General features: G+C 37.9%; 1 protein-coding gene and 1 pseudogene across 4 annotated transcripts in view; both read right to left on the bottom strand.

Moving 5' to 3' along the window:
• Positions 1 to 27007, bottom strand: part of LOC105472625 (bromodomain and WD repeat domain containing 1) — a 132986-nt gene that overhangs the window by 43295 nt on the left and 62684 nt on the right. For all 4 annotated transcript variants that reach the window (XM_011726051.2, XM_071095725.1, XM_071095724.1 and 1 more), the window contains 8 exons: positions 26301 to 26394; positions 23776 to 23907; positions 12574 to 12668; positions 10349 to 10538; positions 6148 to 6273; positions 5952 to 6059; positions 2795 to 2919; positions 1986 to 2068 (listed from right to left, as the gene is read on the bottom strand). In XM_011726051.2, coding sequence (XP_011724353.2) covers positions 1986 to 2068; positions 2795 to 2919; positions 5952 to 6059; positions 6148 to 6273; positions 10349 to 10538; positions 12574 to 12668; positions 23776 to 23907; positions 26301 to 26394 — 953 coding nt within the window. The remainder of the gene's footprint in view (positions 1 to 1985; positions 2069 to 2794; positions 2920 to 5951; positions 6060 to 6147; positions 6274 to 10348; positions 10539 to 12573; positions 12669 to 23775; positions 23908 to 26300; positions 26395 to 27007) is intronic.
• On the bottom strand, positions 6280 to 9873 carry LOC105472624 (protein N-lysine methyltransferase METTL21A pseudogene; annotated as a pseudogene).

Consider the following 27007-nt stretch of genomic DNA (forward strand, 5'->3'; position numbering starts at 1 on the left):
GGACTCCATCTCTAGAGTTTAACTGTAGATAATTCAGTTTTTAAAAAATTTAATGGACATGTTGGCAAAAATGAGAGCCTCTTTTTTGCTCTCATGGGGACTGAAAAATCATAATAGCTGGGAAACTTTAAAGTTATTTGGAACACAACTATACAACCTGCTAATGTTGCTTCATGTTATTTTTGTGGCTGTATGTTTTTCTTCAAGAAAAATTTTCTCTTCATCTACTCCCAAAATAATCCTGATTACTTGTGTAGATATTACCAGGACAATAATCTATAAAGAGGAGCCACATGCCCTGACAATCTTTCATGTCAGATGAGGATGATGAGGGACTTTATCTAAAATTTGCCTTCTTGTAGTACCCACAGAAAAAGGTAGCAATGGCCAGATATGGTGGCTCACGTCTGTAATTCCTACACTTTAGGGAGGCTGAGGCAAGAGGATTGCTTGAGCCCAGGAATTCAAAACCAGCCTGGGCAATACGGCAAGACCCTGTCTCCACAAAAAAATTAAAAATTAGCTGCACATGGTCGTGCACACCTGTGGTCCATCTACTCAGGAGGCTGAGGTGACAGGATCACTTAAGCCCAGGAAGCAGAGGCTGCAGTGAGCTCTGATTGCACCACTGCCCTTCAGCCTGGGCAACAGAGCAAGACCTTGTGTTCAAAAACAGAAGAAAAGAAAGAAAGAAGCTGCAGTAACTAGAAAGATCAATGTCTTAATATCATTTATGAATGTGTACACCAGATGACACAGCCTGGGTAAAACTTAGTATTTCCAACAAAAATCCAAGAACTGATAAATGAACCATCCTATTTCTAACTCAGTAAACAGGCTCCCAGGATAGCATTCCATACCGAACATATATTTGTACACCTGTGAAACAGGTACTACAGCTGCTATTACCACCCAGCCTAATGACTTCATTCAATTATCAGTTATATCCTGAGATTAATGATCTACACAACTCTGAATTAGCGAGTCCTCCTTAAATGATCACCACAAAAATCACATTTGAGTAATTTAGTGCCTACATTGAGGTACCAAAATTACTCCAATGTGTAATTTTACTCAAATGTGTAAAATTACATTGAGGTAATTTTAGTTTTTTAATTTTTCTGTCCACCTATACATTACATGGTTATAAAGCGTAAGTGTATATGCATTTTTTATTTCTTAACGAAACAGTGTCAAGTCTTCTCATTTAAGTCTACACTGTTACGATATCAAGGGTGAAATACTTGGGTATACCAGAACATTTTCAGTGTGAAATCTGAAATTACTTTTCAGCCTTCTGATCATTCTAGATCCTGGTATAATTGTGTAAATTATACCAATGTTACATCAAAGATAATTATATACAATATAGTTCAAGGAAGTCTGAAAGGAAGTATGTCTACTCTGGCCTATAGTCAAGGAGTGAAAATAATCTTTTCCAAATGTTATGAACCAAAAGAACAGAAGAAAAGTTGCTTGTCTAAAAAGTCTACATAATCGGGCCGCACACGGTGGCTCACGCCTGTAATCCCAGAACTTTGGGAGGCAGAGGTGAGTGGATCACGAGGTCAGGAGTTCGAGTCCAGCCTGACCAACATGGTGAAACCCTGTCTCTACTAAAAATACAAAAATTTGCTGGGCATAGTGGCACGCACCTGTAATCCCAGCTACTCAGGAGGCTGAGGCAAGAGAAGCACTTGAACTGGGAGGCGGAGGTTGCAGTGAGCTCAGATCACGCCATTGCACTCCAGCCTGGGAAACACAGGGAGACACTGCCCGACCTGCCCCGCCGCCCGCCAAAAAAGTCTGCATAATCAGTAAGTACCAAGCATTAAGTAAAATATATTTATAGGTCACTTATATCTCTTCCAGAATTTACATGTTTGTATACACTATAAGTAAGAGTCCCACAGCCAAAAAGTTAGACCAATAAAACATGAGATTAATTTTTAAGGGTATATAAAACTTAGTAAGGATAGACTTACAAGACTGCCAATTCCTCTGTCTTGCTTCATCATAAAATTGACGCAATACAAGAAAGTCAATAACATCTGGCATATCATGATATCTAGACAAAAATTTAAAAAATCATTAAACTCTCTACATAGCAGGTTATACAGTCTAAAAGCAACACTGTCCAAAAGAAACATACTGAGATCTACAATTGTAATTCTCAATTTTCAACCAGCTATATTTTAAAAGTGAAATTTTTAAAAACCAGTAAATTTCATACCGTATTTTAAATACATCCAAAATATTTCAATATGTAATCAAAACGAGATATCTTACATATTTTTTCTTCATAACTAGTCTTCAAAATGCAATGTGTACATTCACAACACATTCATTTCTTTTAAAAAAAATGTTTATGCCTCATACTCTGCCAAGTCTCATTTAACACATTTAATTCAAATCATCCACATTTCAAGTGAGCAACAGCCACATGTGACTAGTGGTAACCCTATTAGGTGTAGGAAATTATTTATTCCGAATTTTTTCAAACACAAAGGGCAGAAAAAATTTGGCCTGTATGTCAGAAATCTCCACCTACGTAAGTGGCATGAAAACCATATAAAACAGACTGCCCACACTTAACCAGAACTGTGACATGCCTACTATGACTTCAGTGTGGGAGATGGGTTTCCTAGCCATCAGAAACTCGAGCCACATCTTAGGCTATCCACAGTGCTCTACTAGTTACCCTGGAGTCGAATGGGAAGGGCATGCTAATCATTACATCAGCAAAATGGCAAATTTAAATTTAAATAATTCCATTTTAAAAAATAATACATACCTAATAGAGAAAGATTTGTCCATAAGTTTTCCAGTTGCTGGATCTATAAATGCTAGTTTGAGGCAACAGAGTGTAGGGGGCCCAACTTCATATCGTATTCCAACTATTTTAACCAATTCTTGATCCTTTAACAGACATATATTCTTAATGGTTAAAATAAAAGCAATTCCTTAATACTATAATTCTCCACATACTGTTATATTAAGTAAACTCATAATTTAGGCTTCCAAACCAGCAGACAAGTTTAATCAATACCATTAATTACATTCAATTTTGCTAATCTCCACATATTTAATATAGTTTCTAATACAAAGAACATCCTTTAGAAAATACACTATAAGGCCGGGCGCGGTGGCTCAAGCCTGTAATCCCAGCACTTTGGGAGGCCGAGGCGGGTGGATCACGAGGTCAGGAGATCGAGACGATCCTGGCTAACATGGTGAAACCCCGTCTCTACTAAAAATACAAAAAACTAGCCGGACGTGGTGGCGGGCGCCTGTAGTCTCAGCTACTTGGGAGGCTGAGGCGGGAGAATGGCGTGAACCCGGGAGGCGGAGCTTGCAGTGAGCCGAGATCACGCCACTGCACTCCAGCCTGGGAGACACAGCGAGACTCCGTCTCAAAAAAAAAAAAAAAAAAAGAAAAAAGAAAATACACTATAAAAGTATAAGACTGAAAACACAAATCTCTGATTAGCGTAATATCTAACAACAACCGCTGTTAAAAATCTAACATATTTCCTTCTGGCTTTGTTTTGGAAACAGGGTCTCGCTGTTTTGCCCAGGCTGGAGGGCAGTAGCACGATCATGGCTCACTGCAATCTCAAACTCCCGAGCTCAATCAATCCTCCCACCTCAGCTTCCCCAGTAGCTGGGACTGACTACAGGTACAACATGCCACCACACCAAGCTACTTTTTTATTATTTGTAGAGTCAGGGTCTCCCTATTTTGTCCAGACTAGTCTCGAACTCCTGGGCTCAAAGTGATCCTCCCACAACAGCTTCCCAAAGCGCTGGGATTATAGGTGTGACCTGCCACACCCAGCCAATGCACATTTCTATTTATATAGTTTTATATTATGCAGTGAAAATGTGTAAGCATTCTACTTATTCCTAAGTGTTCTTCAAAATCCTGATATTAAATTTCTGCCTAATACATTAAGTAATATTTGTTGAGAATCTACCGTATACTATGACCTCTTCTAGGCAGTAGGGACAGGACAGGAAACAGGTGTTCCAAGTCCCTACCTGGATGGAGTATCCATCAAATGGATTTGCCATAGTCAACCCTCCCCCCAACGTCTGCTTCTCTGATACTAGGAATACAACAGATCATTCATCCACTTATTCACTGAACAAATGTTATTATTATAATCTACCAAAGTGCTAAGCATAGTTCTCATCATTCACACTAGTTATGTTCTATAAAGTCATCTAGAACACGAAAATACTAAATCGGTGCTGTAGAGGATATACAGGGATAGGCTCCTGCAAAATTCTGGTCCCAACACTGTAGTAAACCAGCGTGTACATAACCTGGCTTTATGTGTTTCTGTTTAAAGGTACCTTATTTAATATGTTGTTGATCTGTAAACACTTAACTGATACCTGAATGAAGCTTGTCTAACACACTTTCTCCATAAGGCACATCTCAGCCTTCTAGCACTTAAGAACACTAGACAGCATGTCAGCACTATACTTAGGGGCCATTTTAAACAGCAAAGTGACCACAAAAAGCACAAAAATGGAAAATATGTGGCACCGAACAGACCATGAAAAGGACACTTGTTTGCAGTGCGAGAGCTAAAAAAAGAAGGCAGAGCAACACCTTGTTCAACCTCAACTAGAAACATGCTCATCGGGCAAGTCAAATTTTTCACCACCCTGAGCATGTACAGAAATGACCAAAAGGCTCCAAGAATACTGTTTTGGGGATTACAAATAAAGCAAGCACGCAGTTCACAAATACAGAATCCAAGAATAATGAGGATGGACTGTACTTAGGTACATAGTCCTAAGTTAAGACATAAATAAAACCTCAAATGTATATAAAGCCTAACTCATAGAAGCAGAGTCATTAAGTTGAATATAAGTGTTAAAAACAGCTATCTTTGTTAAAATAATTAGTATTTTCTTCATGTTCTAAGTTTTTAAAAGTATCAAAATGTGAATAAAAATATAAAAAATAAAAAACATGTGTAATACTACCCCACAGATCATCACCATTGACATTTTGATGTTTTTCTTTTGATTGGCTACAAATGTTTTTAAAATTTTGCTATCATAACCAGAAATACAATTTCACGTCCCATTTTTCCTATTAGTAATACACTGTGTAAATGTATCCATCATTCATTCCACAAATATTTTTCAACCTGCAAGTACAAGATGGGCTGTACACAGTAAGTGATTGTGTGAATGCACCATGATTTGGTTAATTCACTATTGTGGAATATCTGATTTTTTTTTCCAGCTTTGTTTCTGTAAACAGTGAGTGAACTACAATACTCATGTATTTACAAGCATTTCTGTTTGTCTTCCAAATTACCAGACGAGTAAAATCACAGAATTAAAAGTTCCAAATATTTTTCAGTTTCAACTCCTATTGCCAAAATATCCTCTAGAAAGCCTGGACCACTTCACACACCCCACCAGCAATCTGAATAACTGTTAACAAACCAACATCTTTGCCACTTGCTAAAATGTGGAATTCTTTCTTGAGCTAAAAACAAACAAAATCACAAAATTGGCTAAGTACTGAAAAGGTAAAATTATTATTTCCTTATTTTAATATCCATGAGGTTAAACCTTTCTTCCAATTTTTATTTCTTCTTTTGAAAACTTGCATTTCTCCCTTTGAAAATCTGTCTTGGGTACATAAACATTTTTAAGATTGATAATATATATATTGCCAAGCTGCCTTTCTGAAACTCTAGGTTGTTGTATTTAACGTTTTACATACCAATCAGCAACATACAAATTTTGCCCATTGACAAGCCATTCCCACAGGATCTTAAGGTTTGGTTATAGCAGAAATGTTATCAAGTAGGAAAGAAAGTAATAAAATATGTTTCCAACAGGTTTTTAAATAGATTTGTAAATAATTTAACTATATATGTGCTAAAATGTTTAATGATTTAATAATGCCATCGTCCTACCCTAAGATCCATTTTTCTCCATGGCTCCTTATTAGGGTTCAATTCATAAATATTATTTCTTCTCACAGCCTCAATATAAGCTTCATGACCCTGTCGAAAATATATTACCTACAAAAGGGAAATATGCATTTAAAAATTAAGAGCAATATAAATTTTATGTTCCATATTTGTGTTTTTAAATTTGTGTTACTCTCACCTCATCACCCATTTGAGGAACAAAAGGAGATTTTCTAAGTGTGGTGTCAGTAATCCAAACTGGAGGATGAAATTCATATAAATGCTCCATATTTCCAAGCTCTCCTGAAGTCATCCTCTGCAAATTCTACCACCGGGAACAGAACAAAGTTTCTTAGATTAGAAAGGGGCATGCACTCTTTGAATGAAAAATAAAAGAAACTTCACCATTCAGAATGACTATTTTTGCCACGTCCATCTAATGATTAGTTTTTACACAGTATATATATTTAGTTCCTTTACACAGGAATATATCACTTATAAAAAGCATTGTAAATCTACCTAACATTTTCCTAGTATCATCTCCTAAATTTCTCATAGATTCTCCGTGCTATTTTACATCCCATTTTAGGGGGCTAATACCCAACCTAAATCCTCTTTTACACATAGCCTGTTCTGCCAAGACTCCACTCTGAGTATGACCACAGGCTAATCATCACAGGGAGTCTCCTCTTGACTGTAGGTTGTAAGACTGGTGATTTTAAAATATGCCCACAAATCCCCTGATAGTTCTCTCCTCTTCAAGAAGTGGAAGTCTCCTCCTCTTAAGTGTGGACTACACTTAATGACTCACTTCTACCAAATATACTAAAGCAGATGAGATTATGTGCAACTTCTAAGACTAGGTCATAAATGGCACTGGGGCTTATCCCTGGCTACTGTTAAATCATTCACTCTGAGGAAAATCATAACGACACTCAAGCAGCCAGCTAAGGAGAGACCTGTGTGGCAAGGAACTGAGGCCGACAGCCACAGGAATAAGCTCAGAAAGAATAACGTCCAACACTCCTCAAGTCCTCAGATGACTGCAGCCCCAGTCAACATGTTGTAACCTCATGAGCCAAAATCACCCAATTAATCAGCTCCCAATTCCTGATCCACCAATACATGAAATACGCAATGTTTGCCATGTAAACACCTAAATTTTAGGGTGGTTTGTTATACACAGCAATAGATAAACACAACGACTTAACATCTTTAAACAATGACTACCTGCTTGAAATCAGCACAGTGTACACAAATAAATAGGGATGATATTACAACGAAGAGACAAGTATGAAGACAGACATGTAAAATGAAAATGGTAAACGTAGCAATAACACACACAAAAAAAGAAAGCACCTTAAAATTCCTTGAAGTCTACTACTAGTGTTGAAATTGACAGGAGAAAATAAGTGTTGCTGTGAGATTCTGAGCAAAATAGAGCTTTCTCTTTAAGTTTCGGATTTGGAAAGGTTTAACTGTCAAGCCCACTACTCAGAACAGTGGAGGTGGAGAAGTGTTAATAATAAAGTAGCGTGGCCGGGCGCCATGGCTCACACCTGTAATCCCAGCACTCTGGGAGGCTGAGGCGGGTGGATCACTTGAGGTCAGGAGTTCAAGACCACCCTGGTCAACGTGGTGAAACCCTGTCTCTATGAAAAATACAAAAGTTAGCCGAGCATGGTGGTGTGTGCCTGTAGTCCCAGCTACTCGGGAGGCTGAGGCAGGAGAACTGCTTGAACCCAGGAGGTGGAGGTTGCAGTGAGCCGAGATGGCACCACTGCACTCCAGCCTGGGTGACAGAGTGAGACTCCATCTCGAAATAAATAAATACATACATACATACATACATACATACATACATACATACATACAAATAATTTTTTAAAAGTTTATGTGTGACTCCATGAAGTGTATCAAAGTCAATCATAAAACAATATAACAATCATTTAAACCAACAATCAAAAGCCTCTGACTGCAATGTATCTTTTTCATTATTTGGTTTTGATATATTAATACTAGATCCTGGGGAAGCAACAATGAGAGATAAAGAAGCATTCCTGGCCCTCAAGAAGCTTACAGTCTACTGGGTAATACAGACACTGAACGAGCAATTACAAGTACAATACAGAAGGAGCTTATGTTTGGGAAGTTAACCTCTTAATGGAGGGATGAGACTTAGAATCTTTTTTACTGTTATCCTATATATTATTAAGAAGGCATGGAAAGCTTAGGAAACAATTACATTAAAGCAACATTTGAGACATGGTAAAGCTGAGGGGGAAAACCACAGCTTTTGATTTGATAAAGATAACCTATATTCTAGTCCAAGACTTTAGGTACTCTCAGAAAGTAACTAAAACTTTATTTTTACTTATCCCTTTGTTTAGATACTTAAACCTGAAATTAAGCCAAAAAGCGTAATATGAGACCCCAGAAAACTCACATCCCACTCAACCAACCCAGAGTATTTACAATTTAAATGGGGAAAAAGATTTCAATAGTACTAACAGCTCAGGGAACATGTTAATCAGAAAACTGGGCTAAATACGATGTATTTCAGAAGGTGTTTAAAATTATTTGTATGATTTAACCTCGCCGAAACAAGCTTGCTAGTTTAAAGACGCCTTTATACCAATGCTTCACATCATCATAAATAGTGAAAACTATTTATCAAGAGGGAGCAATATGGGGTACAGAAGCATGAACCAAAATCTCACACTAAATCTTTTAACATTAATGGAATTTCAGAGTGAGTAAATATGACTAGAAATTACAGCAATGGCCAGGCACAGTGGGTCTACACCTGTAATCCCAGCACTTTGGGAGGCTAAGGCAGGCAGATCACCTGAGGTCAGGACTTCGAGACCAGCCTGGCCAACATGACAAAACCATGTCTCTACTAAAAATACGAAACTTAGCCAGGCGTGGTTGCGTGGGCCTGTAGTCCCAGCTACTTGGGAAGCTGAGGCAGGAGAATCACCTGAACCCAGGAGGCAGAGGCTGCAGTGAGCCAAGATGGCACCAATGCACTCCAGGCTGGGCGACAGAGACTCCTCTCAAAAAATCAATCAATCAATCACACCGTTGGGACAAAGGACTGCTTTGTTTTAAAACTGCACATGTGTTTTTGTCTCTAAGGACCTTAATCGACACCCTCAATAACAGCATTCTTATAAATGATAGCCAACTGTAGGTCCTTGCTGTGGTTTCTCTTCTGTGTAAGTGTGTACATCTTTCTCAGTATCATAGTGAACCTTACAGTAAACTGCCTCTCCAGCATTGCTCAAATTATTCTGTTCATAGTGAATTCAGCAAGCTAAAAGAATCATGGAATGATTGCTACAGAGATGGTCCAGTGTTTGAAGAAGATTTGTGAATGTTTCTTCTAAATATATGATGTCGGCTCCAAGTATCAGGTCAAAATCTCTACGAGTAAAACTCCCCAAATTCTTTCCCCAAGTCAACTCCTTAAAAAAAGCTCTGGGTTGGATACAAGGAGGTAAACTGCCTTGACCATTCGATTTACAAAATTCTAATGCTACTTTTCGATCTGTGATAGTCACATGAGCACCCAGCAGGGCAGCCACTCTGCCTATCAGCCCTATGCCAGCACCCAGTTTCACTGCGAGGCAGCCCAAGAGCACCACAGCTCCCATCTCCAGATATGTGGAGAAAACCATGGCCACATCCCAAACCACCGTGGCAATTCCCAGTTGTCTCTGGGACTGTCCTGCCGGATCTGTGTCATATGGTTCACAAAGGTGGCAAGAGGCTTGTGGAATTTCTGCAACCCCAATCCCACGGTCTCCTCATAGGGCACCAGGGCCAATCTGCCTGTACCCAGCCCTCTGATCAGACCTGTGCTTAGACAGGATGTTAAAGGTTTGAGATAATCCTGCTTTTTGACACATCCAGAAACATGCAGTCATGGCAGTTCCATCTCAAGACTAGAAGTGAACGACACTGGTGGATGCCAAGTCTCTCGCGGAGAGACCAGGGCCCCAGTCCTGCAAAGGACTCCGCATCTGTGAATCAAAGGCCTCCCCTATAAGTCCCACTAAATCTGCCCCCACCCAACCCTCCAAAGAACTGACAGATGCTCCCTTCCTTCCCACATGCCCCAGAGCTCCTGCTATCCACAGGGGTTGAGAGTAGGAGATAGGGGAGTCCACAGTGCCCTTCAGAATCCCCAAGACACATAAGGTGTCTGCTGCACCCTGAGAGTGCAGATTCCCGAAGGAGGGCTGACAGCTCGCCCAGCCCAGCCCCAGAGCACAGCCCAAGACACCCAAGGCACCACCATGCCAGTATCACGATAAATGTTAAAATAACATCTGAAATAGGGTAAAGCTGGGGTATCACAATACATGCTATTTTTAAAAATACATTTTTCTTACCTCTTTCTTAGGCTTATTTTCTTTCTTTCTCTTTCGTCTTCTTTTCGGAGGAGATAAATTCTCAGTAGATATTTCATCTTCGGAACTACTGCAAAATCGAGTAACTCGTCGACGACATGATGTTCTTAACGGAGGCTGCAAATTGATGCCCGCATCAGCTGTCCAATCGGAATATCTAGATGAAGAGTCACTAGAAAAGGAGAGTGCTTTCAGTTGAATGGAACCAGAATATAAGCAATGATACCAAGTCAATCATATAAAATTGAGGGAACAGAGAGAGGAGAAAGAGGAAAAGGAAGATACCAGAAAGATTTAACTTGAGCATTCTCCCCTCAATACCAACAAGTACTGAAGTGACTGAAAATCATAACAGAGAGAAAAAGAGAAATCTGCGCCGGGCGCGGTGGCTCACGCCTGTAATCCCAGCACTTTGGGAGGCCGAGACGGGCGGATCACGAGGTCAGGAGATCGAGACCATCCTGGCTAACACGGTGAAACCCCGTCTCTACTAAAAAAAATACAAAAAACTAGCCGGGCAAGGCGGCGGGCGCCTGTAGTCCCAGCTACTCGGGAGGCTGAGGCAGGAGAATGGCGTGAACCCGGGAGGCGGAGCTTGCAGTGAGCCGAGATCCGGCCACTGCACCCCAGCCTGGGTGACAGAGCGAGACTCCGTCTCAAAAAAAAAAAAAAAAAGAGAAATCTTCACTAACACTATAAATGAAGGAAGGATATAAACCTGAAAAAAAATTTTAAGTATACTGTAGATAAAGTATGATGCAAGACAACTAACAATTACTCCTTCAAGGAAATAAAACACAGACTTATGGAAACAGTAAGAATCATACAAAACTCCAAAAATAGGCCCCACCACTACCCCCATGTTGGAGGAAGCTGACATATAGACCAGGAATTCCAACTGGAATCACAAGCCATCAGTGAATACACTGAGAAGCTAAAGGGAAGCACAGTTACACCAAACTGAAAGTCCTAAGTAGTCAGTTTCTTCCCAAGAGGAGTCTCCCTGTTATGACAGAAATCTAAGAAAGAGACTAGTCCTAGCTATACCTTAACGAAATCAGAGTCAAAGAGGAAACTAGTTATAGAAAACTAGTCCCTGATCCACTACTAGCTTCACCAAACAGAAATAATAATAAAAATAAAGGTCTCTACTTGGGCCATCCTTGGCCCAACTTCAACCAACCACACACCTTTTAAACATCTCTATCAAATACACACATGAACACATTACAAAAAAGTATTTATTAGAAAAAGAGTGTGTTTATAAAAATTATAAGAGGATCTGTTTTGGATAAAATTCAAGAAAAGTTGAATTAGAAGACAATGAATGAAGACACGGAAGGTACAACAGTGGTTGCCCGGGACATGAGGAAGGGTAAAGTGAAGAATCGTTCTTTAAATGGTATAGAATTTCTGTTTTGCAAGATAAACAAGGTTCTGGAGACTGGGTGCACAACTATGTCAATGTACGTAACAGTACTGAACTGCATGCTTTAAATGGTTATGATATTTCTGTTATGTGTATTTTACCACAATTAAATTTGTTTAAAAAAAGATAATATATTATGTTCTTTAAAAAAAAAAAAAAAAAATCATTCTAGCTCCTTGTCATAATGAAGTAAAACAAGACAAGAAAGGACGCAGAGAGTATGTGATAATGGTTTGGACCAATACAGCACCAATAAAAAAAAAGAAAGATGATCTGAGTGATATTCAGGAAGGAGCATTTTCTAGCCATGTTATGGATAGGTGGACAAGAGAGATTAACGTCCAGTTTTCTGGGTTGAGCACTTGTTGAGATGAATGAAAGTGACACGCACCAAGATAAGAACCAGAAGCTGACATTTTGGCCCCAAGAAATTTGGTTCTCGAAACTAACAAAAATTCAACACATGCAATAATAATGAATATACTTGTGGTTTTACCACACATACTTTAGATACTAGTCTTTTTAGGTACAGCCAAGATTAAATTTATATTTTCAGTATGCATGTTCAACAGCACTGGGTCAACTGCCTAAAGTCAACAAAAAACTCCTGAAATACTTCTACAGGAACAGCTGTTAATCTAGTTTTTGTCTCCTTTTAAGTGTATTAAAAACTGTTCCACAGTTGCAAATTCTTGCCTCTTAAATAAAATTCAAGTATGATTCCATCCAAGGCTATGATTAAAATGCTTAAAAGATCACAACAATTAAAAACAGATACCTTGAACTTTCGCTGTAACTTTCACTTTTTCTATCACTTCTCCATTCATCCTCTTCCGAAGAACCAGAACCTTCACTTTGATCACAGGAAGTCTCCTAATTTGTGAAGGGGAAAAAAAAATCTTGATCCCCGAAGTTAAATAACACATGTCCAGAAAAAAGCTGTACACAATCCTCCCCAATAAGATTAAATCATCTAAGAAAAATGAATGGTAATCAGTAAAAATATAATTAAACTTAAAAAGCAAACTTCTTCACTACATCCCTTCCTTATCAAAGCATAAGACAAAAAGAGAACATCCATAAGATTTAACACTACCACCATTAGCAAAAAAAGTGATACAATAGGCCATTCTGAATAAATTTAATAAAAAGTCAATGTAAATGTTTTCCATTTTGGACTTCAGCTATTCTGATGGGTGTATCTAATTGTTTTAGTTTTCAATTTACTATGACATATTTTGGTAGCTTTTCATATGGTTATTTGTCATCTGTTTATCTTCTTTGGTGAGGTGTCTGTTAGATCTTCTGCCCATTTTTAAATTAGGCTGCCTTCTTATTGCTTGGTTTTAAGAGTTCTTTGTATATTGTGAATATAAGTCTTTTATCAGATATAAGTTTTACAAATATTTTCTCCTGGTTTGTGGCTTATCTTTTCATTCTTTTAATAGTATCTTTCCCAGAACAGTAGGTTTTCATTTCAGTGTAATCCAAATATTTTATCTTTTTTCTTTCACGATTGTGCTTTTGATACTGTATCTAAAAATGTTAATGCCACACTCATGGACACACAGAGATTTTGCCCTTTGTTATCTTCTAGAAGTTTTATGGTTTTTTTGTTTTACATTTACATTAAGCTTATGATCCATTTTGAGTTAATTTTTGTGAAAGAACTGGTGTCTAAGATTCGTTTATTTTGTATGTGAATGTCCAGTTATTCTACCATTGGCTGAAAATAATAAATTTATCCACCAAGTTCTCTTTGCTCCTTCACCAAAGATCATTTGAATATATTTGTGTCAGTCTGTTTCTGGGCTCTTTATGTTGTTCCATTGATCTATTGTTTCACCAGCATCACTGTCTTGAAAATTGCAGATTTACAGTAAGTCTTAATGCCAAGTAGAGTGTCAGTCTTTCAGTTTTATTCTTCTTCAGTGTTGTGCTGGCTATACTGCATCTTCTTCCTCTCTATATAAACTTGAAAAATTAGTTTGTCAGTAAAATTAATTTGCTGGGATTTTGTTTGGGATTGTGTTGAATCTACAAATGATGCTGGCAAGAATTTTTTAACAAGGGTGTGGATCAGCAGGAACTCTCATTCATTAAGGAATGCAAAATGGTACAACCACTTTGGAAGACAGTTTGGCAGTTTCTTATAAAAGTAAACATAATAAGATCCAGCAATCACACTTGATGTTTACCCAAATGAGGTGAAAAATTATGTTCGCACAAAAACCTACATCCAGGTATTTATACCAACTTTATAATGCCAAAACTTGGAAGCAACCAACACATCCTTCAGTAGGTAAACTGATAAGCTATGATATGTCCAGACAATGAAATATTATTCTGTGCTAAAAACAACAACAACTGGCCGGGCGCGGTGGCTCAAGCCTGTAATCCCAGCACTTTGGGAGGCCGAGACGGGCGGATCACGAGGTCGGGAGATCGAGACCATCCTGGCTAACACGGTGAAACCCCGTCTCTACTAAAAAAATACAAAAAACTAGCCGGGCGACGTGGCGGGCGCCTGTAGTCCCAGCTACTCGGGAGGCTGAGGCAGGAGAATGGCGTAAACCCGGGAGGCGGAGCTTGCAGTGAGCTGAGATCCGGCCACTGCACTCTAGCCTGGGCAGCAGAGTGAGACTCTGTCTCAAAAAAAAAAAAAAAAAAAAAAAAAAAAAACACACACAACAACAACTACTATCAAACCATGAGAAGGCATGTAGTAAATGTAAATGCATATTAATAAATGAAAGAAGCCAATCTGCAAAGGCTACTAGCTATATGATTCCAATTGCATGGCATTTTACAAAGATAAAACTTGGAGACAAAAAAATCAGTGATTGCCAGGGGCTGCTGGGAAGAGAAAGATGAACAGGTAGAGCACAGAGGATTTTTAGAGCAGTAAAATCTTTCTGTATGATATTATAATGGTGGATACATGTCATTATAAATTTGTCCAAACCTACAGAACGTACAACTCCAGAAGGGAACCCTAACAAACTGTGGAGCCTTGGTGTGATAATATGTCAGTCTAGACTCACTGACTGCAAATGTTCCACTCTGCTGCAGGATGTTCAAAGTAGGGGAGACTGAGCATGTGACCAATAGTAAAAAGATAAACGGTTTGGTTGACAGGAGTTCAGGGGTATGGGTGGGGGAATGAGTAAGTGTAGCACAGAGCATTTTCAGGGCAGTGAAACTATTCGGTATAATACTATTTTGATAGATACATAACACTGCGCATTTGTCAAAACCCACATAACTGTACAACACAAAGGGTGATTCCTCCACCCCATGTAAACTACAGAATTTAGTTATAATGTAATAATATTCATTTCAACAGCTAGAGCTTGAACTAACTCAAAAGGTTAATAGGAGAAACTTTACAGGACAGATAGAGTACATAGGAACTTATTGTGCTCTTAAAAATAAAGTTGCTGTGGGTTTTTTTTAAGTCAGTGAAGAGAAAACAGGGAAACAAGACTGCCTGATTCCTACAATCCTAACAGCTGAAGTCTTCTTTAAGTTCTGGTCATGGATTCTAGGCAGGTATTTCTAAATTGAGACATCAACTTTTCTTGTAGCATTACCATTTATATTAGGTGTATCTATAACGGATAATGAAAATGCCATTAAGAATCAAAAACTGACCAACCAAATTTCAAGGAAACATCTAACTTTGCTTACTTCATCTGAATAGGCAAAATCAAAGCCAACATATTCTTAAAAACTGTTTCTCAAAATGTGAGTAAATGCTACTCTAGGAATACAGATCCTAAGGCCTACTGCTCTAGAACTACTGAACAAAACTCTGCTTTTTGTGCTCAAAGTAGACTTTTTTTTTAATAACAGTAATATAAAGACCCTTTCTTAAAAGCTACTACCTGAAATTAGGCACCCTGTGAAATGTTTTATCTGTATTATCTCAACTAACTCTCAAAACACTTCTGTAAGCACAGAAGTTAACATAAAGCTAATACTACTAAAGTTTTGGAAGCTCACAATTTAACTTCTAATTTTAACTAAGCCCTGGTGCCTATTTGTAATTTTATTAAAGAAGGTCCCTAAAATTATATCAGCTTCTAACCTCACAAAACCTAGATCCATCTTTGCCTGTGAGTTTTGTGTTATCTCCCAAGTTCTTACCTGCCCACTACTAGCTCTTTATATACACCAAAACCTAAGGCTAAGAAATGTGAAGTAATGTGTCTAAAGTCACAGGAAAGTAAGTATAAGAATTGGAATTAGAAACTAGGGCTAACTCTACAGCCCATAGTTTTTCTAAACCAAAATTGAATGGAACCAACACATACATACACATTGCCATCTCCACACCTCTGCAAACAACGTAGAATGAATTCATACCACAGGTGGAGAACAGTTTACCACAACACAAAACCAGGATTTATTTTAAAAGGTCAAGTAGATTTAATATTCTACATTATTTATCTTTGTTTTAGTGCAGTAGTACTCCTTTATCCACAGGAGATACATTCCAACTGCCCCCCAACTCTGCAAACCCCGCAGATAGATGAAATGGTGGACAGTACCCTAACTCTGTATATACTGTTTTTACCTGCACATGCATACCTATGATAAAGTTTAATTTATAAATCAGACACAGTATGGGAACAATGATAAAGCAGAACAAATAACAATACACTGCAAAAAAATTATGTGAATGTAGTTGCTTTCTCTCCCTGTCCAAATACCTTATTCTCAAAGTATCTTATTGTACAGTACTCACCGTTTTTCTTGTGATGTCAATCTGATAACTGACTGACAAGATAGGTAACACATAGATATGCTGGACAAAGGGATGATTCCTGTCCTGGGCGGGCCAGAGCAGGACAGTTTAAGATTTCATCATGCTACACAAAATGGTGTATAATTTAAAACTTACAAAATGTTTAATTCTGGAATGCAGCATTTAATATTTTCAGAACACAGCTGACCACAGGTAACTGAAACCTTGGAAAGTGAAACCAGGAATAGGGGGGACTACTGTATTTTTAAAGATCTGCATTAATTGAAATTATACCAAATAGATATAAATAGAAAAATCATAATATTACTAATAATTTTAAAAGAAAATACCACAGACAGTCATTCCTCATTTTTTTAAAAACAGCACTCAAAATAGGTAATAATGGAAACAATGGAAAACTGAAAAAAAAAAAGGCATTAGCTGAAATCTCCCTATCTCATATATATGTATCTCATATACATATATATGATAAAGACCTAAAATAAAGCATCTTAATGTGAAAATGGTAGAAACAATAATATCATCAACAACAGTAAGATGGTCCACTATATCCACCATTATTCACCATCATAAGTACTAAACACACAATACAATTAGACAAGAGAAATCAGTGAGAGGTATAAAAATTAGAAGAGTACTAGTAAAACTATATATTTTTGTAAATGAGAATATACTTTGAAAACCTCAGAGAAATCAATGATAGAATTAACTCAAATATTCAGTAAGGCAGGATACATAAAAAATTAAACGTATTGAAATCAATGGCTTTCACACACACAGATTATAATTATTTAGAGGATACAATGACAGAGAAAAACCTCACTAACTGACAAGATGGAAGAAAACATCTTCAATATATATGAAAGAACTAACACATCTAACACATAAAGAACTCAAAAACTGAGGGGGAAAGGGAGAGAACAAAGGCACAAGAGAAATGGCTAAAAGACATATATAGACTATTTGTAAAGATTTTCTTAACTCTATAAACATATGAAAAGTTGTTCAACTTCATGCATAATCAGAGAAATGCAAAATAAAACTACACTGAAATAAGCCAAAGACAAAAGGACAAATATTGTATAATTTCATTTATATGAATAATCTAGAAATATAAAATGCTATTCCAGTGAACACACAAATGATAAGAAAGCAAAATAACCATATGGCTAATATGGAGAAAGTTTTGGTGGTCTGGATAGAGGGTCAAACCAGCAATAACATTCCCTTAAGCCAAAGCTTAACCCAGAGCAAGGTCCTAACTCTCTTTAATTCTATGAAAGCTGAGAGGTGACAAAGCTGCAGAAGAAAAGATGGAAACTTGCAGAGGCTGGTTCATGAGGTTTAAGGAAAGAAGAAGGCATGTCCATAACATAAAAGTGTAAGGTGTAAGGTGAAGCAGCAAGTGCTTTAACGGAGAACCTGCAGCAAGTGATCCAGAAGATCTAGCTAAGATAATAAAATGAAGATAGCTACAATAACAGATTTTAAATGCAAATGAAATAAATAGCCTTCTGTTGGAAGAGGATGACATCTAAGACTTTCACAGCTAGAGGGAAGTTAATGCCTGGCTTCAAAGCTTCTAGGACAGGCTCACTCTCGTTAGGACTAATGCAGCTGGTAACTTTTAAGTGAAGTCAGTGTTCATTTTTACCTTTTCAAAAATCCTAGGCCCCTTAAGAATTATGTTAAATCCGCTCTGCCCGTGTGTAAGAAATGGAACAACAAAGCCTAGGTGGCGGCAAATCTATTTACAGCATCATTTACAGCACGGTTCCCTGGATACTGTAAGCCCACTGTTGAGACCTACTGAGCAGGAAAAAAAAAAAAAAAGACTCCTTTCTAAATATTACTGCTCGTGGATAATATACCTAGCCACCCAAGAGCTCTGATGGGGATGCCAAAGGAGACTAATGTTGTTTTCATGCCTGCTAACACATCCATTCTGCAGCCCAGGGATCAAGGAGTAAATCCAACAATCAAGACTGTAATTTTACCATAGAGAAACCAGCAAACACCACCACCTTAGGAAGTGATCAAAGCACGTATCACACAAATCATGTGCTTTCTGATGTGATGCACTGAGAATAGTGTATTTTCTGTAGTAATACTGACAAAACTGCATGACCCTAATCATCAAAATTACTAGTCATAAATCATCAAAAAATATCAACATTAAAACAAAAATTGAGGAACTTGACTAGATTCAGGTTACTAAACAGACACAACAAAATGTAACACATAATCTAGGATTTTCTTTTGCTACGAAAATTATCAGGACCACTGGTAAAATCTGAGTAAGATCTGCAGATCTGATAATAACATTATATTGTTTGTTGCCTCATTTTTTGTTTCGTTTTTTTGACACAGTGTCTCACTCTATCACCCAGGCTTGAGTACAGTGGTGCAACCAAGGCTCATTGCAGCCTCGACCTCCTAGGCTCAAGTGATTATCCTGCCTCAGACTCCAGAGAAGCTGGGACTACAGGTGGGTCACCACCCCCAGTTAATTATTTTTTTCTCATTTTCTTGTGGAGGAGGGGTTGCCCTATATTGCCCACGCTGGTCTCGAACTCCTGGGCTCAAGCAATCCTCCCACCTTGGTCTCCCCAAGTGCTGAGAATTACAGGCATGAGGCACTGCACCCAGCCTGATTTTGATAATTATATCACTTGTTTTTGAAAATACACAAGGAAATATGTAGGTATCAAGAGGCATACGTACAACTCACTCTCAAAAGGATTAAAATATATTCATACGAACAGGAGAGTGCTAACATTCAGGTTAGTAAACACAAAGGAATTTTTTATTATTCTCAGAACTTTTATGTCTGTCCGAGGTCAGGAGATCGAGACCATCCTGGCTAACACGGTGAAACCCCGTCTCTACTAAAAAATACAAAAAAAACTAGCCGGGCGAGGTGGCGGGCGCCTGTAGTCCCAGCTACTCGGGAGGCTGAGGCAGGAGAATGGCGTGAACCCGGGAGGCGGAGCTTGCAGTGAGCGGAGATCGGGCCACTGCACTCCAGTATGGGCAAGAGTGCCAGACTCCGCCTCAAAAAAAAAAAAAAAAAATTTACACCAGGCAGATAGGAGGCACTCAATAAATGTTTTTTTTTTAAGTTTAATTTTCCCAAATCCTCAAGTGAACTGATGCTTCGGGACGGCAGGGTTTCTGCTCTGAGATCATGCTGCTAATTTTTTTTTTTTTTTTTTTTTTTTGAGACAGAGTCTTGCTCTGTCGCCCAGGCTGGAGTGCAGTGGTGTGATCTCAGCTCACTGCAAGCTCCGCCTCCTGGGTTCACGCCATTCTCCTGCCTCAGCCTCCCCAATAGCTGGGACTACAGGCGCCCACCACCATACCCGGCTAATTTTTTGTATTTTTAGTAGAGACGGGGTTTCACCATGTTAGCCAGGATGGTCTCAATCTCCTGACCTCGTAATCCACCCGCCTCGGCCTCCCAAAGTGCTGGGATTATAGGTATGAGCCACCACACCCAGCCTAAATCCAAATTCTTTTACTTTGGCACTTTGCTTAGCTTTTCTATGCTAAGCATGTTAGCTATGATTATGATTAAAACCATGCTGCTAACTTTTTATATAAATGTGGGAAAGTTACTGAACCTCCATACCTGTACCTCAGTTTCCTCATTTTTAAAAGAGATTATAAGAGTGCCTTAATTCCTACTTGTTGGAATGATGAAATTAGATAACGCATAAAACATTTACAATAGTGCCTCCGAGGCATAATAAAATGCATTAATGTTTAGCCCTTTTATAGCACTTTTTACATATTGATTCTAGGATTTTGTATATCCTTGATGATAATTCACGTATTTCCATGTCAATAATGATAACGCCACTACATACCACCCTAGACTATCTAGAATGACCTTACATGTAACAGTTTTCCCAAAGGAAACCATCCCATGTCTATTATGTTAGGCAAATTCAAGGTACTTGAGGGGGAGAGGTTGGAACAGAGCTGCATGGTAAAACAGTTATTTCCAGACTAGGAAACTATACCTTCCTCCCAAAGGCAAAGTCTATATATAATCCTTTATTCCAAACCATGATATAACCTGACTATCCAATTGCTTACGTCATACAATGGAAGTTACATATAGAACCTTTGGAAGAAATACATATGCAGAAAAAGAAAAAGGTCAACCAATATAAAAATGACAGATAATAAAATAACTGTTTCCTACTCATATTTATATCCTGAGGTACAGAGCAAGACCCCATCTCAAAAAAAAAAAAAATGTAAAAACATTCTCATTACATAATATAATAGTTTAGCCAGGCAGGGTGGCTGGTGCCTGTTAATCCCAGCTACTCCAGAGGCTGAAGGAGGAGGATAGCTTGAGCCCAGGAGTTTGAGGCTACAGTGAGCCATGATTGCACCATGTACTACAGCCTAGGCAACAGAGCAAGATCCTGTCTCAAAAAAATAAAAATAGTTTAAACAGATGGTTTTAATCATAATCATAGCTAACATTATTGTGTAATGGGTACTATTTTAAACACTTGACATTATTGATTAATTCTCACCACACCTGAGGTACATATTGCTGCACCTCTGAGGTACATATCACATAGGCAGGGGCACAGAAAAGCAAAGCAAAGTGCCAAAGTAAAAGAATTTGGATTTAGGCCGGGCGCGGTGGCTCATGCCTGTAATTCCAGCACTTTGGGAGGCCGCGGCTGGTGGATCATGAGGTCAGGAGATTGAGACCATCCTGGCTAACATGGTGAAACCCCATCTCTACTAAAAAAAAATACCAAAAAAAAAAAAAAAAAATTAGCCGGGCGTGGTGGCAGGCACCTGCAGTCCCAGCTATTTGGGAGGCTGAGGCAGGAGAATCACTTGAACCTGGGAGGCAGAGCTTGCAGTGAGCCGAGATCACACCACTGCACTCCAGCCTTGGCGACAGAGCAAGACTCTGTCTCAAAAAAAAAAAAAAAATTTAGATTTAAACTCAAACCCCATGCTTAACTATTAACCTACTGCATCATAAGACAATTAAATGAACTTTTCAGTCATACATAACACTTTATTCCTTACAACATTACTCAATCAGGAAATTTTAACACTGTAATATTAAATACTCTTTTTTTTTTTTTTTTGAGACAAGAGTCTCACTCTGTCATTCAGGCTGGAGTGCAGTGGCGCGATCTTGGCTCACTGCAACATCCGCCTCCCGGGTTCAAGCGATTCTCTTGCCTCAGCCTCCCAAGTAGCTGGGATCACATGCACCTACCACCACATCCGACTAAATTTTGTATTTTTAGTAGAGACAGGGTTTCACCAGGTTAGCCAGGCTGGTCTTGAACTCCTGACCTCAGGAGTGATCTGCCCACCATAGCCTCCCAAAGTGCTGGGATTACAGGCAGGAGCCACCGCGCCCAGCCTATTAAATATTCTTTACCAAAAAAAATTGGTTTCTTCCTCAAACAAATCAAAATGAAGACCAACAGCTTACATGATTATTAAAAATCAATCAAAGGCATTAAAGAAAGACTTAGACACAACAGCAAAAGAACAAGCCAGTAAGGAAAAAATAAAATGAATGTCATCGATATTTAAAACTTTCATCCTTCAAAAGACACCACCAAAGAAGTGAAAAGACAACCCACAGAATGGAATAAAATTTCTACAAGTCATATATCTACAAGCCATAAAAGACTGTATCCAGAATACATAAAGAATTCTTACAGCAATAAAAAGACCCCCCCAAAAAAAAGTGAAAAATAAGCAAAAGATCTGAATAAGCATCAAACATGTTCAACATTACTGGTCATTAGGGAAATGCAAACTGAAACCAAGAGATACTACACTTCACGCCATTAAGATAACATAAATAAAATGGAATAATAACAATCATTGGTGAGGATGTAGATAAACTGGAACTCTCATATTTCTGATGGGAATATAAAATGGTAGAGCCAATCTGAATGAGTCTGGCAGGTCCTCAAAAAGTTAAAATGTAAGACTTGCCATATGACTCAGCATACCATCTCCCAGCATGACCCAAAAGAAATGAAAATGCATGTCTAAACAAAAACCTGTCATGAATGTTGATAAGCAGCACTATTCATAACAGCCAAAAAGTGGAAACAATACAAATGTCCATCAACTGATAAATGGATAAACAAAATGTGGTACATCCAATGAGAGAATTGCTAGGCAATAAAAAATAAAAAAAAGAATGAAGTATTGATCACAAATGCTCAACCTACTAATCATTAGAGAAAACATTATGCAATGTCAAAGAAGCCAGTCACAAAATCGTATTTTAAGAGCCCATCCGGCCAGGCATGGTGGCTCACGTCTGTAATCTCAGCACTCTGGGAGGCCAAGGCGAGCAGATCATGAGGTCAAGAGATCCAGACCATCCTAGCCAACATGGTGAAAACCCCTTCTCTACTAAAAATACAAAAATTAGCTGGGCCACCACTCACCTGTAGTCCCAGCTACTCGGGAGGCTGAGGCAGAAGAATCGCTTGAACCCGGGAGGTGGAGGTTGCAGTGAGCCGAGATTATGCCACTGCACTCCAGCCTGGCGAGAGAGCGAGACTTCGTCTCCAAAAAAAAAAAAAAAAGTCCCATTCATATAAAATGTCCACAACAGGCAAATGCAGAAAAAGAAAATATATCAGTGATTGTGAGGGGCTGGGGGAGAGGGAGGGACTGGCAAGTGACTGCAAATGGGAATAGAATTTCTTTTAGGGATGATGAAATGTTTTAAAAATTTAACAGGGGTGACGATGGCCCAACTCTGTCAATATACTACAGGCTATATACCCCTTATCCAGAACGCTTGGGAATAGAATTGTTTCAGATTTTGTATTTTTTCAGATTTTGGAAAATTTGCATTTGCACTTACAGGTTGAACATGCCAAATGCAAAAATCCAAAATCTGAAATGCACACTAGAACATCAAGTTTATATAAAGTTTCAGATTTTGGTGCATTTCGAATTTCTGAGTTGGGATGCTCAACATGTAAAACCACTGGATTGCACAAGTGTACGGTGTGTGTGACTATCTTAGCCATTAAAAGTTTTTATTAACATTCAAAATGTGAAATTTCATATTAATCTCTGCAGAATGCTATATTTTCATATAAATTTGGGGTATATTCATTCAAAGTAAAGAACTAAGACAAATTCATTTAAGATTATAACATTTTAAAGTTTTCCACTTACATGTCTTACGGAGCTTGAAGACTCATTTCCAGAAGATAACTCGTGCCAGCTACGATTTCTTCTACCATAATTTGGATATTTACGCCTACATGTCCTTTGTCTAGACTGTGATGCCAAAACCACTGAATCTGACTGAAACACAGAAAAACATGCGAATGAAAATCAACACCTAAATAAGGACAATATCAACAAAATGGGAATTCTATCAAGTTTCCAAAAGGATTTAAAGCAAAAAGAAAAAAACGAAAACCTTAAAAAGAAGGTAGTATTTCTGCCGTACAGTTTTAACTCAAGCTTAGTAATTTTACTTTTAAGGTCCTTAGAAAACATGAGAAAATGCACATTAGATGGGCATTTTCCAAACTATGCTATAAGTTAACTGGTTTACCAAGAATAAGGGAAAATAACAATAATCTGAAAGGGTGTCACCTTAAAAGTATACATCTCAGAAATGAAAAATATATATTCATACATTATGATGCAGTAAGCAACTTCTCAAGGAACGTCTCACTATCTATATACATAGGTGTAAAGAAAAAACGCTCAACATTCTAATCATTAGAGAAATGTAAATCAAAACCACAATGAGATACCATCTCCCACTAGTCAGAATGGCTATTATTTAAAAGTCAAGGCCAGACGTGGGGGCTCACACCTGTAATCCCAGCACTTTGAGAGGACAAGGCAGGCAAATCGCTTGAGCCCAGAAGTTCGAGACCTACCCAGGCAACGTGGAGAAACCCCTGCCCCTAAAAAACAACAACAAAAACAAAAAACAAAAAATTAGCTGGGCATGGTGGTACACACCTATAGTCCCAGCTACTAGGGAGGCTGAGGTGGGAGGATCACTCAAGCCCAGGAGGTTGAGGCTGCAGTGAGTGAGCCATGATTGCACCACTACACTCCAGCCTGGGCAAGAGTGAGACCCTACCTCCCCGCAAAAAAAGAAAAAAAAAAAAAAAAAAACCTGGGGGGTGGAGAGCATCAAAAAATAGCAGATGCTGATGAAGTTGCAGAGAAAAGAGAATGATTATACACTGCTAGTGAGACTGTAACTTAATTCAACCACTGTGGAAAGCAGTTTGATGATCTCTCTCAAAGAACTCAGAATTACCATTCAACCAAATAATCCCATTACTGGGTATATACCCAAAGGAATATAACTCATTCTACCATAATAACATATACACATCTATGTTCACTAAAGCACTATTCACAATAGCATAGGACATGGAATCAGCCTAAATGACCTAAATGTTTTAAATATATTTTTATCAAAACAGAATAATCATTCAAAATCAGCCAAATAAAATAACTATACTGGTTTTAGTTTTTTTAAAAGGCATGCCATTCCCCAACCACCAAAGGCAGATGAGACTACCCAATGAGAGCACATATCCCTTAAATTTATGCACAAATAAGTTTTCACATGAGTGGGCATCTGTCTAATGAGCATTGGTCAGTTTTAGAATTTCAACATTATTACTGGTTGATCTTAAAATGAACGGAATTTGTCAGTACTGATTTTGGCAAACATTCCTATTAATGAATTTCATGAGTGATAATAGGTTAACACGTAGGTGGGCCAAACTTTCACTAAGAAAAACTAGAAAATCTGGTAAAACATATTTTTTAACAAATCTGTTTAAAGGCACTATATGCCTTAAAAGGTTATGAAGAATCACAGAACCAAGATCAAAAAAAGAAGACATATATGTGTGTGTATATATACATATTTTTTAACCCTAGAATTTCATTCTAGAAGAGGAAGCTGGAAGGTTTAGCAAAAAACACAGACTAACTCATGAGTTAGGTTAATAAATTTGCAATTCATAGCCTCCTATATGTAGGGAAATCCCCCAGGCTTTGGCTGTTAGCCCAAAGGGCTACAGGCTAGATCTGTAGGTAAACTACAGACAGAACAATAATCCCAAGGAACTGAAGCCCATTCTTGTTTGGTTAAGGCAATATAGGCTTGAGAGTGGCCCTAGAAGGCTGCCAGAAGCCAATGTAAATCTTCTCTGGGGACAAAGCCATCCTGTGCTTCAAATCTTTTCTAACATTTAACAATCAAAAAAGAAACAAAAACATGATGATAAAAAAGAAAATCAATAGGCAATGGAAAATGGTCCACAGAGAAGCAAGACATTGGAAAAAATGAAATTACCAGACCTCTGTTTTTAAAATAGCTATGGCTGATTTCCAAGTAATTAAAACAATGAGAATTTTAGTAGAAAACTGAGAGCCCTAAAAAAAAAGAACCAAACGAAAATTCAGAATCAAATAATTTAGTAACTAAGAACTCAATACCATTGTTAGGCACTAGGCATTTTTTCTCAAGTTTTCAAACTGCTCCTTTCCAACAGCTGTATAACCTTAAGTCTACTATTTTAAATCCCAAACAGAAAACCTTAAGCAAGAAACACTCCACTTCAGATGAAAGTTACTGAGTTTTATAAATCAAAAAGAAAACTCTAAATTTCAATTTAATTTCTAATTTGCTAAGAAAACAGAATTTAGGTTACCTTATGTGAGAGCTGAAGTGTCTTTCTTTTTCTTCCTATTATATAAAGATTTCTTTCCTCTTCACCTTTCTCTAATCGGAAGTCTTCCAGCTTCCTACAAATTTAAATACCCAGTTATATTAACTACTGAACTGATGGATAACTAAAGGATATAAAGAACAAAAACCAGTTTGATTCTATAAATCATAAGTTTATATACTTTAAAAATACACAAAATCTCTAAAGTTAAAACAAAACTTGTTAAAAATTTATATTAATATAAATAAAATCTCAGAGGCCGTTAGAAGGACCTATTTTTCATATTTGAGGCAAAAATACTCATTAATTTGTTTTCTGACTGGTCCTATTAGGACCAATTCAAACAGTATCTCCCATAATAGCTTTTCAAAACATCTTCATGATTTTCCAAGATTGCAATTCCTTTCTCTAAAGAAAAAATAAGCACAGAGTCTGCCTTCTCCACATTTATTCAAGCTACGCTTGATAATTTATAGAAAACAAGAATTACAATGTTACCGGTTTTTCTAATCACCTGTATTTCACTCACATGATACAACAAAAAGATTACGTTATTGTGACCAATTTCAAAGCAAAGGACCTGCCACCAAGAAGAAGGTACTAAAAATCATTTTTCTTCTCTGGAAAAGACTGATTGTCCCTTTTCTCCAACTGGAACATTATTAAAAGCACGTGGCTTTTATGTTTTT

The sequence above is a fragment of the Macaca nemestrina genome, chromosome 4 (assembly GCF_043159975.1).
Source record: "Macaca nemestrina isolate mMacNem1 chromosome 4, mMacNem.hap1, whole genome shotgun sequence".
Classification (NCBI taxonomy): Eukaryota; Metazoa; Chordata; class Mammalia; order Primates; family Cercopithecidae; genus Macaca; species Macaca nemestrina.